The sequence below is a fragment of the Littorina saxatilis genome, linkage group LG3 (genome assembly GCF_037325665.1).
Source record: "Littorina saxatilis isolate snail1 linkage group LG3, US_GU_Lsax_2.0, whole genome shotgun sequence".
Taxonomy (NCBI): domain Eukaryota; kingdom Metazoa; phylum Mollusca; class Gastropoda; order Littorinimorpha; family Littorinidae; genus Littorina; species Littorina saxatilis.
In genome coordinates this window covers 23,892,185-23,908,892 of record NC_090247.1, presented here as the reverse complement: position 1 = coordinate 23,908,892, position 16,708 = coordinate 23,892,185, and the positions used below count along the sequence as shown (strand labels likewise).

The 16,708-nt window shown below is 45.1% G+C and overlaps 1 protein-coding gene across 1 annotated transcript in view; it reads right to left on the bottom strand.

The window, feature by feature from the left end:
• The window catches only part of LOC138961138 (protein F37C4.5-like), a 34,172-nt gene extending 22,193 nt beyond the window's left edge, over positions 1 to 11,979 (bottom strand). Inside the window, exons 1-7 of the mRNA XM_070332737.1 lie at positions 11,639 to 11,979; positions 7,479 to 7,695; positions 7,068 to 7,288; positions 6,267 to 6,396; positions 4,892 to 5,043; positions 1,426 to 1,585; positions 810 to 826 (exon numbers count right to left, since the gene is read on the bottom strand). Coding sequence (XP_070188838.1) covers positions 810 to 826; positions 1,426 to 1,585; positions 4,892 to 5,043; positions 6,267 to 6,396; positions 7,068 to 7,288; positions 7,479 to 7,695; positions 11,639 to 11,853 — 1,112 coding nt within the window. The 5' untranslated portion in view covers positions 11,854 to 11,979. The remainder of the gene's footprint in view (positions 1 to 809; positions 827 to 1,425; positions 1,586 to 4,891; positions 5,044 to 6,266; positions 6,397 to 7,067; positions 7,289 to 7,478; positions 7,696 to 11,638) is intronic.
• Positions 11,980 to 16,708: the final 4,729 nt, after the last annotated feature.

Below are 16,708 nucleotides of genomic sequence, written 5' to 3'. Positions count from 1 at the left end.
TCCTCCAGCACAACAAAAGCAAAACAATTGACAACATTTAAGGCAAAAGAGTGCCTTGTTAAACGACCCTGACATGCCTTCAACTGAGGCATATTGAAAAGCAACCAAATATAAGCAGGAAGCTACAACAACAGAGACCATTGGACCACAGGAATGCTGCAAGCTGCCTTGCTATACGAGAGCCAGCAACAACAGAGACAATTGGACCACAGGAATGCTGCAAGCTGCCTTGCTATACGAGAGCCAGCAACAACAGAGACAATTGGACCACAGGAATGCTGCAAGCTGCCTTGCTATACGAGAGCCAGCAACAACAGAGACCATTGGACCACAGGAATGCTGCAAGCTGCCTTGCTATACGAGAGCCAGCAACAACAGAGACCATTGGACCACAGGAATGCTGCAAGCTGCCTTGCTATACGAGAGCCAGCAACAACAGAGACAATTGGACCACAGGAATACTGCAACTGCTGCCTTGCTATACGAGAGCCAGCAACAACAGAGACAAATGGACCACAGGAATGCTGCAAGCTGCCTTGCTTATACGAGAGCCAGCAACAACAGAGACAAATGGACCACAGGAATGCTGCAAGCTGCCTTGCTATACGAGAGCCAGCAACAACAGAGACAAATGGACCACAGGAATGCTGCAAGCTACCTCAGTGCCTTGCTATACGAGAGCCAGCAACAACGGAGACAATTGGACCACAGGAATGCTGCAAGCTGCCTTGCTAGACGACACCCAGCAACAAACCGTGCCTTTACGGCAGACATCAGAACACTGACAACGACTCACAGCAACAACTTACCATTGCTCTCCGCTTTTCTGACATAAAACTGAGCAACACACATCCACATTTTGCACAAATTACTCTCTGAAGAATAAAAGCAAAGAAAGTGGACATAAGCCTGTTGTGGAACCCTGTGCCATACACTCAACCCACCTTGTAAGACATCAAGTCCACAAACAATGAAAGCATCAATAAGGAAGACAGACCATAAACACGGGTCAAAGAATCTGTTCTAAAACTGGCAACAGAAAAGTGATGGCCATTCCAGACAAAAGCACACTAATAATGAAAAAAGACAACAAACAACCCAATCATCAGAACTCGAACACACTGAAAAAACAACAACAACCAATCATCAAAATTCTACATTGTGGAGAACAGCAACCTCCACAAGTGGAAAACGCTGAGACCTTCACAACACGACCTTCACAACATGACCTTTACAACATGACCTTCACAAGCATTCAGAACAAAACTTCAAGCGCATACTGAAGCAGGAGAAAAACTTGATCTTCACAACACAACCTTTACAACATAACCTTGACACCAAGCACGCATAACAAAACTCAAAGTGCGGGACTAAAGCGAGAGAAAAATGTCTGCAGGATGGCTGTGGGCCAGACAGGGAGGTTACCTTGGCCACGGCGGTTGCGGCTGTGCTGATGGATGGGTCTGACATGGGGGCCCCTCCGTCCGCAAACCCTACACTCTGCAGAGCGGCATCCCCGTCTTCAAACCCACCGCTTGTTCCCAGAGAATAACTCTTCAGCCTAAATGAGCGAATGCGAGCAAACCTGGAAAAAATGTACAGGTAAAACTTGAAGAGTCCCGGAAAAACAGTGCCATTCACCTGCAGTCTACAGTCCCCGCTTCGTCATCAAAACCTCCAGCCTAAATCAGCCCATGCAAAGAAACATGACAAAAAAAAGCAAAAATTCCACACACAAACACACTGCACACTATACTGCAGGGCAGGAATGACAGTCCTTTCTGCACTGAGTACAGGTGACCGCAACGACGGTCTGTCAGACTGCCTTTTTCTTAATCGCCTCTTTGTCTCAGACAGCTGAGAAAGTGTCCCTTTGAGTTTGATTTAATGCAGAGAGGCTTTTCTTCACTTTCTTCCTCCACTCTCACCGTTCTGATGCTGTGGATTGCCAGATGTTGAAGTCGTTGTTCAAACCTTCTGGTCCCTCTTGCTACGCCCTTGTAGCACAATTGGGTCTGCCTGTGGGACGCTTTCCCTGCGCGAGTTCGCCGTGGAGGAGATCTTTGGGGATGTGGCCATCATCCATCTCCACTACCTTACCAAGCCAGCGCATGCGTCTCGGTTTCAGCAGGGAGTACATGCTGCAGGTTTCAGCTGTATCCAGGACGGTGCCGTTGGTAACTTTGTCCTGCCAGGTGATGTTCAGGATGCGCATGTGGAGAGAATCGAGCTTTCGTTCCTGTCTGGCGCGCAGGGTCCAGGACTCACTGCCGTACAGGTGTGTGCTGACGACGCAGGCTTACCAGAGAAGTAAATGGTAAACTGGGAAGACACCCCAGGACTCACTGCCGTACAGGATAGCTCACAACGCAGGCTTACCAGAGAAGTAAATGGTAAACTGGGTAGACACCCCATGACTCACTGCTGTACAGGTGTGTGTTGACGATGCAGGCTTACCAGAGAAGTAAATGGTAAACTGGGTAGACACCCCATGACTCACTGCTGTACAGGTGTGTGCTGACGATGCAGGCTTACCAGAGAAGTAAATGGGAAGTAAATGGTAAACTGGGTAGACACCCCATGACTCACTGCTGTAGAGGTGTGTGCTGACGATGCAGGCTTACCAGAGAAGTAAATGGTAAACTGGGTAGACACCCCATGACTCACTGCTGTACAGGTGTGTGCTGACGATGCAGGCTTACCAGAGAAGTAAATGGTAAACTGGGTAGACACCCCAGGACTCACTGCTGTACAGGTGTGTGCTGACGACGCAGGCTTACCAGAGAAGTAAATGGTAAACTGGGAAGACAGTTAATCTAATATGCACTTTTTTAATCGAACCGTGTGGCATTTTGCACATTAACGTCTTACACAAGTTACACAAGAAAGCTGCTTCCCAACAAGGAAACACCTCGCACAAACTCACAGCAACAACAGACTTTTGTACAAGTCTCTACGCTCTCACAGCATGAATGCTGTCCCTTTGTCTGACATCGTCAGCAACATTACCCTGTCACTACAGGCCACCTGCATTGTAGGGACACTTTGGGCTGGTCCCAAGGGTGTCCTTCACAGCAATACCACTGTACATAGAAGGTTTAAACTGACCACCACAAACACACACTTGACACCAGCTGTCAGACTCACACACTGTTACCACAGCAATATGTCTGTGACACGTTGAAACTGACCACCACAAACACACACTGACACCAGCTGTCAGACTCACACACTGTTAGCACAGCAATATGTCTGTGACAGGTTAATACTCACCACCACAAACACACACTGACACCAGCTGTCAGACTCACACACTGTAAGCACAGCAAAACTCTGGCACAGTAATAGATCAGGATACACTGGAAGGTATGAGCACAACACTCCAGAAGAGAGAAAGATTAGAATACACTGCAAGGCATGAGCACAACAGAGTTAGCAGTGAAACAAGAAGTGGTGAAGACATGTTGTTACAGACCACACTGAGATGTAAGGGACATAACTCCTGCAGAAGAGACGAGTGTCAACAAGAGTGCAGCAAAACACAAGCACAAGTTGTTACGCACAGCTGCCGTGGCTTGGCTGACGGGACGAGGGGGAGGAGGAGGAGGAGGAGGAGAAGAGGGTGATGAATCCTCCATGAAGGCGCAGTACATCATGTACGGCTCTTCCTCTTCCAATGCAGCTTGATACTTTTTAGAGGAGCGGGAAGACTTGGTGCCACGCCTGAAATTCATCACAAAGCACTGGACTTGGTGTCACGCCTGAAATTCATCCCACAGCACTAGACTTGGCGCCACGCCTGAAATTCATCACACAGCACTAGACTTGGCGCCACGTCTGAAATTCATCACACAGCACTAGACTTGGCGCCACGTCTGAAATTCATCACACAGCACTAGACTTGGCGCCACGTCTGAAATTCATCACACAGCACTAGACCTGGCGCCACGTCTGAAATTCATCACACAGCACTAGACTTGGCGCCACGCCTGAAATTCATCACACAGCACTAGACTTAGTGCCACGCCTTTCATCACACAGCACTAGACTTGGCGCCAAACCATTCATCACACAGCACTAGACTTGGCACCACGTCTGAAATTCATCACACAGCACCAGACTTGGTGCCACACCTGACATTCATCACATAGCACTAGACTTGGTGCCATGCCTGAAATTCATCACAAAGCACTAGACTTGGTGCCTCGCCTGAAATTCATGACAAAGCACTAGACTACGCGCAACCCCTGAAATTCATCACACAGCCCTGGACTTGGCGCCATGCCTGAAATTATTCAAAGGCGTCGGTCCCAGCTTGCCAGAGTCAATAAAGCAGAGCTGGGTTGAAAATGCCGGCCACTGCCCTGAAAATGCCAGTCACTACCCTGGCATTACAAAGCTAGATTGTTGCTGCAGGCCTTGCAGTTCCAGAAATATGGTAAGTTACACATCAGTAGAAGTCCTGCATGGCAGAATGTGAATAACAACAGGACACAACATGCCCACTGGGAGGTGACATAAAACAGGTGGTGCCATGTAAAAAGTAGACAGAGTGGTTAAACCCCGCTGTCGGCGAGTAGTTCCGGTTGTTTTGTTTACGTCCAAATTGGCTGAACGTGAGAAGAAGTTTAGTGGTGGAGGGAAACGTTACTGTGTCTGCTGTTCAAACTACGTGGGTAAAGAAGTTGAAGGGCGTATTGTCATGCGGTTCCATTTTGCAAACACAAACCAGAACTACCTGCCGTTCCAGGGGCGCAACTCTGTCCGACTATCGCGTTAGTTTCGAGACAGTGCTATACAACCGCATTGACATTAATGAATCAAAAAACATACTTGTGTTCAAGCTTAAAGAAAAAAATCCTGAATCTAACAAGTCACCGCCACAACTTACGCAGACGAGGAGCGGGGTTTGCGCAGTCGTAGCTCGGCGGTGAAGAGTTCGGGGACCTCGCCCCCGATGCTGGGCATGGCTGTGGACAGGTAGAGCTTGGCGTCCGTCCAGTCCTCACCCGTCGACTGTCTGATCTGACCGTAGTACGTGATCTGGAGACAACATTCATAATAATAATAATAATAATAAAATAATAATAACAATAATAATAATAACATTCTTTTCTATTGTGAGTCCCATTAATTGGCTCCAGGAGATTAAAAAGATCATTATTCATCCCACCGTGACCTTGAAATTTGACAAGGGTCAACTAGGCTTGTGTCATGTTGGGAACTACTAATCAAACCCTAAGAGTATAGCATTATCAATTTCAAATATCTTCCTTTAAAAAGCTTGATAACATGGCAATTTTGTTTTAACCAAACTCAACCCCTCGGTGCATGACCTCTAAATTTGACGAGCACCAACCAGGCGTATGCCATATCTTGAAGTCATCAAAACCTATGTAAATGCTCGTATAAAGCAGTGAGGATGTAGAGCACCAACCAGGCTTAAGCCATATCTGGAAGTAACCAAAACCTATCTAATTGCTGGAAGTAATCAAAACCTATCTAATTGCTGGAAGTAATCAAAACGTAAACTCCGCCTGGATGCACCCTAAAGGTCTTTCAGCCGGTCCCAAGCCCGGATAAAGGAGGAGGGTTGGGCGTGGGGTTAGCAACTCCACCCCGCCAAAAAACCAACTTGCTACAGAAACCGCAACAAAAACAAACCAACAACAGCCCAGTCAGGAAGGTTCCTCTCTAGAAGAGCTCATGACGCGTGCTGGTGAAAGCATACGGGAAGCCAGGTGCGGCCCTATGCTCCACAGGGAGTCTACAGGAACAAGTCAAGTAAGTCAATCAAAACGTATGTAAATGCTGGAAGTGATCAAAACCTATTTAAATGACGAGCACCAACCAGGCTTATGCCATATCTGGAAGTAATCAAAACCTATGTAAATGCTGGAAGTAATCATAACCTATGTAAATGCTGGAAGTGATCAAAACCTATTTAAATGACGAGCACCAACCAGGCTTATGCCATATCTGGAAGTAATCAAAACCTATGTAAATGCTGGAAGTAATCATAACCTATGTAAATGCTGGAAGTGATCAAAACCTATTTAAATGACGAGCACCAACCAGGCTTATGCCATATCTGGAAGTAATCAAAACCTATGTAAATGCTCGTATAAAGCAGTGAGGATGTGGACATCACAAAACGACTCAGACACAACAACGAGGCAGAAAGCAGACAGACAGACAGAAAGCAGAAAAACAGACAAAGAGACAGACCGACCAACGGACAGACAGATCGACAGAAAGACTATAACCTTCAGATTGTCCTCAGCAGTGAACATGCGGATGTCATAGCTTGGTTTCCAGGAGGCAGACAGCGTGACGTAGGACACCATCAACGACACTTTGCTCGGCTCTTTACAGTCCACTACGATGATACACTTCCTGCACATCATCATCATCGTTATCATCATTTAGCCGTGCTCTGTACACTAAACCATGACCAACACTTCCTTTGTTTGTTTGTTTGCTTAACGCCCAGCCGACCACGAAGGGCCATATCAGGGCGGTGCTGCTTTGACATATAACGTGCGCCACACACAAGACAGAAGTTGCAGCACAGGTTTCATGTCTCACCCAGTCACATTATTCTGACACCGGACAAACCAGTCCTAGCACTAACCCCATAATGCCAGACGCCAGGCGGAGCAGCCACTAGATTGCCAATTTTAAAGTCTTAGGTATGACCCGGCCGGGGTTCAAACCCACGACCTCCCGATCACAGGGCGGACGACTTACCACTAGGCCAACCGTGCCGGTCTACCAACACTACCTGCAACTCATCATCATCATTGAGGGCATGAGATGAGGAGCAACATCCTGCGATGTCTCCGCCACTCTGGTAAGACTAACGACTTAACAATACCTTCTGCTGTTATCTCTCTCAGACAAATCGTACATTACCTGACATTCCTGGTTCTCATCAACACTTTACCACTGCTGTTGCTGTATTTTCATAACTATAATCAGAATAAATTTAAAAAAACAAGACAGACAAGCCTCTAGATCGTTTGAGTACAATTTTTTTTAAATGTTGACAAAGGGGGGCGACTGACTTGATCTCATTGTCGGTGTCCCGGTCCTGGCGGAACTTGTTGAAGTTTTCAGCGTTAGCCTTGACCTTGTCGTCGACCAGGGCCAGACGTCGCTGCAGCTCCAGCTGCTTGGTCTCCAGGCTGTTGCCCTCCGCGCTGTAGAGGTGAAGGAAGTCCTTGAGGCCCTTGAAGAACCCTTCGTCAAGCTGGATGCCCCCCACCCCCTCCCCCTCCTTGCCACCCTGCACAGTGATGTCAACATGTTATGTACTGTGATGTCGTATAAATACGTATTATAAAAATGGACATCAAAGTTTTCTTATCTATCTTATCTTTAAAAGGCACAGCAACACGCATTCCTCAGATGTTGGGGCCATAAAATGGGGTTGACGTGTACGATGACAGTTGACAGTGGTAGCAAAGGTTACTCACAGCGCCTTTGGATGCAGTTTGAGCAAAGCCATCCAACAGGTCCCACTGTTTCTTCAGCACAGACAGCTCCGACTCAAGCTCCTTCTTCTGCTTGTGGAGAAACTCTTTCTCCGCCTCCAGCTCCCGCTCGCGTGCCGACACGTCGCTCTCGCCCTTAGGAACGCTCTCCGTGTGGAACACCACTTCCGTTATTGTGGCCGCTCCCTTCCCTTCCACTCTGAAACAGTCAAACCGTCTCACCTGTCACAAAGTGACCCTTCCCTTCCACTCTGAAAAAGTCACACCGTCTTACCTGTCACAAAGTGACCCTTCCCTTCCACTCTAAAAAAGTCACACCGTCTTACCTGTCGCAAAGTGACCCTTCCCTTCCACTCTGAAACAGTCACACCGTCTCACCTGTCACAAAGTGGCCCTTCCCTTCCACTCTGAAAAAGTCACACCGTCTCACCTGTCACAAAGTGACCCTTCCCTTCCACTCTGAAAAAGTCACACCGTCTTACCTGTCACAAAGTGACCCTTCCCTTCCACTCTGAAACAGTCACACCGTCTCACCTGTCACAAAGTGGCCCTTCCCTTCCACTCTGAAAAAGTCACACCGTCTTACCTGTCACAAAGTGGCCCTTCCCTTCCACTCTGAAACAGTCACACCGTCTCACCTGTCACAAAGTGGCCCTTCCCTTCCACTCTGAAACAGTCACACCGTCTCACCTGTCACAAAGTGACCCTTCCCTTCCACTCTGAAACAGTCACACCGTCTCACTTGTCACAAAGTGGCCCTTCCCTTCCACTCTGAAACAGTCACACTGTCTCACCTGTCACAAAGTGACCCTTCCCTTCCACTCTGAAACAGTCACACCGTCTCACCTGTCACAAAGTGGCCCTTCCCTTCCACTCTGAAACAGTCACACCGTCTCACCTGTCACAAAGTGGCCCTTCCCTTCCACTCTGAAAAAGTCACACCGTCTTACCTGCCACAAAGTGACCCTTCCCTTCCACTCTGAAACAGTCACACCGTCTCACCTGTCACAAAGTGACCCTTCCCTTCCACTCTGAAACAGTCACACCGTCTTACCTGCCACAAAGTGACCCTTCCCTTCCACTCTGAAACAGTCACGCCGTCTCACCTGTCACAAAGTGACCATTCCCTTCCACCTTGAAACAGTCACACCGTCTCACCTGTCACAAAGCGAGAGAGACCACACGCAGACGCACATCTGCACACACACACGCATCAAACATGCACAAACACACCACTCATGAACAGAAAACACACACGCACATGGATAGACACACACAAACACACTTACAAGTTACATACATGTATACATACACACACACATACTCTCTCCCTCTCTCTTGCTTCTGTTTCTCTCTCTTAAACACATACACACACACACACACTGTCAAACACACACACTACTTACACACACAATAACAGTAACACATACATGTGCATGAGCCTGTGACAAAAGGTCGTTCAGTATACCCTTGTGCATTTGCAAAGAAAATAAAATGTTTTCACAAAAGCTTTACTATTTTTGTGTTCGTTTCTTGTTTTGAATATACCCAAGAGAGATACATATGACAACATGTTGATGTCTGTGAATCTGGATGCTATTTAAAAAAAAAAAAAAAGTATAAATATATGTATATATTACTTCTCTCTCTATCTCTGCTAAGAGATTTTAACAAATCTCGGAAGAAAGTCTCTGCTGACTTTCAATTGTTTCTTTCACAATTTCTGATGTTTTATATATATATATATATATATATATATTCTCTTTGTTTCCCTCCTGAGAACGTGTCCGGTGTGTTCACCTACTTTGTTGATAAAAAAAAAATCCAAAATCATAAGCACTAATTTTTAGCAAGTAACCACACAACTGAGGTTTGAAAAATACACCTCAGTCAACATTATGGTTAAGCTGTTGTAAAGTCGGATGATTTTGACCCAAAAGAATCAGTCAGACGGTTGTGACTCGCGTATGTCCCACCGATGTGTTTCCCATTTATCTTTTTTTTGTTTTCACCTGATCGCTTCCTGGACAAGTTTAAACATGTTTTCCTTTATAAACAACAGTAATAACGATAAAACTATATACTGCATATTGGAAAGCTTGAACATCACCGGTATTTTGAAAAAAATGTGTGCCGTGGCTGATAGTTTGTCCGAACGTCACGACCAAAGATTCACCGATTTTTCCACTACACAATGCGTAGCTGGTCCGATCTTAGCTTTTGCATAAACCGGAACATGCCGGATGTAAGGAGAGCCTCGCTTTCAGTTCCAAAAATGGCAACACGAACACGTGAAGGTAAGAGACTGTAGTATGTCCGTTTGATAATAACATCACGACCGACAGAATCGTCACAACCAACTACTGCTTTGACTATTGTTCACATTTAAAAGTATGTCCATTGCAGGGTGGTGACAACCAACAGCGGAAATGATGTTTTTGTAACTAATATCAAAAGACATGTTCTTTTTTATTCTTTAATTCTAGGAAAACAACATTGCCATGTGTGTTAGCTGCTACTATATCTGATGTTTTATATCCAAATCTTGCAGATTTCATTTATCAGAATATGTCCATTCCTGTTTAGCGACAACCAACAGCACAAATGTGTACCCATGTTCATGCTGTCATGTTATGACAATTATTTTGTGTATTGATTGAAGGAAATAAAGGTATTTGACATATAAAAAAAAAAACTGAGGTCAGTTTTGGTGTTCTATTTGATGCGAGTGGAAATAATCAAGATGTGTGAGTGTTGGTTGTCACAGTGGACATATTATTACATCATATAAACACAATATATTTTGACAATCTTGGATGAATTTTAACAGGGATAGTTATATACCTTTGTTTCAGTAAGTTTTAACTGTTGTTTTAAACTTTGGAGATGTTTTTGCCATTATTTTTTGTGAACTAGTTTGTCTTGTGTCACAACCAACAATCTCAAATTATTCGACTAACAACTGATAAAATCATGTCAAGTGTTGCTCAAAGTATCTTTTAACACATGTTTCCAGATAGCCAAAGGACACAACTTAAAACATGCACAAACTGAACACTTTAAATCCATTTTGGAAATTGTCACTTTCAGTCCTGATTGCCAACGACCTTTTGTCACAGGCTCGCATGCATGCACACAAACATGCAAACACACACGCCACGCGAGAGAAAAGCCCCAGAAAAGGGATGACGTAACGATGCAACATACAGTGGAACCCACCTTTTAAGACCACCCCCCCCCCCCCCAACCCATTAAGACTTACTCCTTTCTAAGAGTTTGTTTGTTCGTTCATGGGCTGAAACTCCCATGGCTTTTACGTGTATGACCGTTTTTACCCCGCCATTTAGGCAGCCATACGCCGCTTTCGGAGCAAGCATGCTGGGTATTTCCGTGTTTCTATAACGCACCAAACTCTGAAATGGATTACAGGATCTTTTTCGTGCGCACTTGGTCTTGTGCTTGCGTGTACACACGGGGGAGTTCGGACACCGAGGAGAGTCTGCACACAAAGTTGACTCTGAGAAATAAATCTCTCGCCGAACGTGGGAACGAACTCACGCTGACAGCGGCCAACTGGATACAAATCCAGCGCGCTACCAACTGAGCTACATCCCCGCCCTTCTAAGAGTTATAGGACCCTCGTTTTTCAGACGTACTGTACATAGCCTGTGTAAATTATTGTATCTTAACACTTATTCTTTATTTTAGGACCCCAAGTTCTTTGTATTTGAACCACCTTGGTCTTCTGATATTCAGTGACACATGATGCAGCACAGAGTTTCAAGAATAGATCGATAGACTGCACACTGCACATTTAAGTTTAAAGTAAATTAAACTGTAAAATAAACCTTAATTACACATCAAATCAAATGGATGCGGCATGCAGGTGGCTATACACGACAACACTGAGCACACCAACAAAAAGCAGACATCTCAGTCTCAAGCGTCAGAACTGTATCATTGTATGACAGAAAATGGGCAGGGACTTGGGAGGCGGATCTATAAATCTATACTCACTACAGGTCTAGGACTATGAGCAATACACTAATTGCAGTGCACAAATGATATAGATATGATACCCCAGTTACCACAATAAACTAAGTCAATTCTGTGGTTCATAAAACACGAAGGCTCCAGTGTACCTGATGGAGTCGGAATCGACCATGTCAGGCAGATTCTTGATGACGACCTGGTTGAGTCCAGCAACCAGGCTCGCCTCCACCCGGCGACACACCTCGGCACGGTCCGGGTAAACTGTCACCTTCTCCACCGGACAGTCCGGCGCGGCGAATGTCACCTCGTTCTCACCTCCCTCCTTCCCTTTCTCCTTCCCTTCGCTTCCTACGGTGGACGCCATCCTTGTTGTAAAGATAAATTCCTCTGCGGTTGAACAAGACGAAGCCAACGACACAACTGAAGGGATAGCCTGGTTAATTATGCCAAGGTTCGTAAAATATGTGTGAAGCCCAAATTCTGACACACTTCCGCGTGGCAAGGGAAAGCACTCTATCTGCAGCTGGCCACAATTATTATGAGGATTGACCCATTTCGGAAGCACAGGCGCTTGAGCTTGGTATTTCTGATAATTCAAAATGTGCATACATCGGTAAGCCTGCGTTAAAGACTGACGGTCAAAAAAGCCTACACTATTCCTTGGTAGTGTGTGTGTGTGTGGGGGGGGGGGGGGGGGAAGACTTATCAGTAATTGTTCAGTTTTAATCTTTAGTCGTGCGAAGGATCGAATTGACTCGAGGGGAAAAAAAAGGAGATACCAAACTTGAAGCTTAATTCTTTAGAAGTGGAACATAGAACTTTATACTGACTTAAAGGGACAGCCCTTCCCGTGAAAACGGTTCGAATCACCGTCTCACTGGCCAGATCTCTGCATGGGATAATTAAGACCATCCCCTCGAGTCACTTGGTCATTTACCAAAAATGAACAGCCTGATCCCCGTGCCTCCTGCAGAGCTAATGGAAATAAATCATCCATCATATATTACGGAGGTATGAAAATGCCTCTTGTAGAGGATATTCAGAGAAGTCGTTGTGTTAAACTGATTGACTGTTTTTGCATAATATATACCTAGTGCCGGTGTAACACGAAATTTTTACTCCACGAAAAATTTACTCCGGAGTAAAAATTTCGTACGAAATTCTTACTCCGAGTACACCTTTCGTACGAGAAAAGAACTCCCCAAGGCACGAAAAAATTACTCCCTCCACGAAATTTTTACTCCCCATTTTTTTTTACTTCCAGTAAAAATCTCGTACGCGAAAATGGGATGCGGGCGAAGGGATAATGCCAATATTATGTGCTCTCGCACAAACGAATGTCGCGCTACCCTCACTCCACCCCTTCCACCACCAAGATTAACAGGGGACAAGGGAGTAAACATTTCGTACACCTGGCATGGGAAGTTAAATTGCTCGTGTTAGGGTGAAGTAATTTATTCGTTATTTATTCATTTTCATTTCATTTTCATTTTCATTACTTTATTGTCCCATCGCTGGGAAATTCGGCCGGTCGCTTCCTCCCAGTGGAAAGCTAGCAGCAACGGAGTCGCGCTACCCAGGTGTCTGCGTGTTTAGGTGTATTCAGCCACCTGCACTTATGGCAGAATGACCAAGGTCTTTTACGTGCCATTGTGATGACACGGGGATGGGACATGGCTTCCGTCTCTGGGTCTGCACATAAAGTTGACCGGAGAGTAACATTTTTGTACAAAATGTTTACTCGGAACTCACCTGTCGTGAGGAGTAATATTCTCGTGTATTGGGGGAGTACTTGTTTCGTAAAGGGAGTAACATTTTCGTACGAAATTTTTACTCCGGAGTAAAAATCTCGTGGGAGTAATTTTCTCGTGTTACACCGGTAAGGACCTGACTGTCTACCATGTTCTTATTTAGGCTTGTTGTTGTTTGAACTTTATGATTATGTAAATTTCATGAACATGCAACACATGAATACAATTATTGCTTAACCCAAAGAAGTCGTAAACAAAACAAAAATACTGTGACGATTAGTTGCTGTGATAGTAGTGTGAACAGACTTTAAAGATTCAGATTAAAGAATGGGTGCAAAGGTGTTTTTACCCCCAATTTACTAGTGAAGAAACTGTTTTTGTGTTCTATATTGTCCCTCTACCACCCTTCTTTTGGTGTGATCTTTTGATTGTTGATTTTTTTAAATTCCATAAGTATCGGTATTGTTGAAAAGCCTGACACCACACACTCAAGTTTCAGTCGTTATTTTGGATATTAGCACGTTCAGTCCTATTTTCTGTTATTTCTGGCCTCAGCACGCTTTGGACTTACACAACAGTTCACATTTTCTCACGTGTTAATTCATCCTTGATCCCACAGATTGACTTCATGTTTTGATATTGTTTTGTGCCACTCTTTCTTTCTTTCTGTCTTTCTTCTGTCTGTCTTTCTTTCTTTCTGCTTCTTTCTTTCTTTCTTTCCTTCTTTGCTTTCTCTTTATATCGGTTCTTTCCTTACCCCAACATTTTTTTGTTAATTAATATTTTTAATTTACCACAATATTATTTCTATGTTTGTTTGTTTATTTGTTTGTTTGTGTTCCTTTCTTCTATTTATTTCATTAGCATCTCTCTCTCTCTCTCTCTCTCTCTCTCTCTCTCTCTCTCTCTCTCTCTCTCTTTCACTCTCTCTCTCTCTCTCTCTCTCTCTCTCTCTCTCTCTCTCTCCCTTAATAGGGGGGGGGGGGGGGGTACATTCTTACCGGGCAAAATGCTGTGTCATATATATTGCTGTCAGTAATTAGAGCTCGCCACGAAAGGCGGACGGGTGACAGCGCAGACAGCGTGGCTCGTGCGTGAGGGGAGGAGTAAGAGGGAGCCATTCCCGGACATAATGACCATCCCTTTACTGTCACCCAGACAACTGCTCCTCCCCCACCCCCCTCGCCATCTTCAGCTATCGCCAGGGACTCAGTACTGATGGTCTTTTGTCGAGATTAAACTTATACCCACCTTTGCTTTTCCCGAGATTAATTAGACGCACCTTGTCGCCGGTTTGCCGAGACTTTCAGACGCACTGTGTCGTTTGCCGAGACAACCATACCTACTCATGTTTTGCCGAGACTAGCATACCTACCCATATTTTGCCGAAATTGTACACAGTTTACATCTTTTATTTTGCCAAGACTATCACATCCGCCATGTACTTTGCCGAGACCAGAGTGAAAGATGTGACTGCGGAGGGCACCAGGTGTTTACCGTGCATGCTTACATCCGCTGCTCTCCATGCGTCTCTGTGTCGCCGCTGCTGAAGTACCCAGAAATCTCCTGCACGGAATCAGTGTTGAGGCTCTAACATACCCAGAAATCTCCAGCACGGAATCAGTGTTGAGGCTCTAACATACCCAGAAATCTCCAGCACGGAATCAGTGTTGAGGCTCTAACATACCCAGAAATCTCCAGCACGGAATCAGTGTTGAGGCTCTAACATACCCAGAAATCTCCAGCACGGAATCAGTGTTGAGGCTCTAACATACCCAGAAATCTCCTGCACGGAATCAGTGTTGATGCCCTGATACCCAGACATCTCTTGCACGGAATCAGTGTTGAGGTTCCGACATACCCAGAAATCTCCAGCACGAAATCAGTGTTGAGGTACTGACATACCCAGAAATATCCTGCACGGAATCAGCGTTGAGGCTCTAACATACCCAGAAATCTCCAGCACGGGATCAGTGTTGAGGCCCTCACATACCCAGACATCTCCTGCACGGAATCAGTGTTGAGGCTCTAACATACCCAGAAATCTCCAGCACGGGATCAGTGTTGAGGCCCTCACATACCCAGAAATCTCCTGCACGGAATCAGTGTTGAGGTTCCGACATACCCAGAAATCTCCAGCACGGAATCAGTGTTGAGGTACTGACATACCCAGAAATCTCCTGCACGGAATCAGTGTTGAGGTTCCGACATACCCAGAAATCTCCTGCACGGAATCAATGTTGAGGTACTGACATACCCAGAAATCTCCTACACGGAACCAGTTCTAGGATTCTCCGATCTCACCGCAGCTGGTGTGCCGAGCATTACTTCGTTGTCATATTCAATTTTAGAAACATCCTCTACAACAACAACAACCACACCGATTTCCCCCTGCACCCCACCCCACTCTTGTCGCCTGTGGGACTGCCGGACGATGGTCAGTGACGCTCTCATGTCCACTGTGTGGTCCTCGTGTTCGGTCCGCTTGGGGACGCAGGTGTTGAAGCTGATACTGAGCTTGACGGGTCTGGCGTTTAATTCCCTGGCCCTCGTGTTCCTCGCCAGAGACCGGGAGTTGGGGCAACCCTTCCGCGTCCTGCTGACCAGTCTCAGCGTGTCCGACCTGGGCTTTGCTGCTGCCAGCCTATTGACCGCTAGTGTGGCCATCGCTGATAGCTTCCTCGTCACTTCATATGTCAGTGTTGTTGGGTTTTTGTGTAAAGTCGCGTGAACCGATATAAAAACATTTAGTCAATCTGTCGGCCTGAAACGTAAAGATAAACACTAACAAGTCGCGTAAGGCGAAATTACAACATTTAGTCAAGCTGTCGAACTAACAGAATGAAACTGAACTCACTGCATTTTTACAGCAAGAGCGTATACTCGTAGCATCGTCAGTCCACCGCTCGATGCAAAGGCAGTGACATTGACAAGAAGAGCGGGGTAGTAGTTGCGCTGAGAAGGATAGCACGCTTTTCTTTATCTCTATTCTTTTTAACTTTCTGAGCGTGTTTTTAATCCAAACATATCACATCTATATGTTTTTGGAATCAGGAACCCACAAGGAATAAGATGAAATTGTTTTTAAATCGATTTCGGAAATTTTATTTTAATAATAATTTTTATATTTTTAATTTTCAGAGCTTGTTTTTAATCCGAATATAACATATTTATATGTTTTTGGAATTAGAAAATGATGAAAAATAAGATGAACGTAAATTTGGATCGTTTTAAAAACAAATTATTTTTTTTTACAATTTTCAGATTTTTAATGACCAAAGTCATTAATTAATTTTTAAGCCACCAAGCTGAAATGCAATACCGAAGTCTGGCCTTCGTCGAAGATTGCTTGGCCAAAATGTCAATCAATTTGATTGAAAAATGAGGGTGTGACAGTGCCGCCTCAACTTTTACAAAAAGCCGGATATGACGTCATCAAAGGTATTTATCGAAAAAAAGAAAAAAACA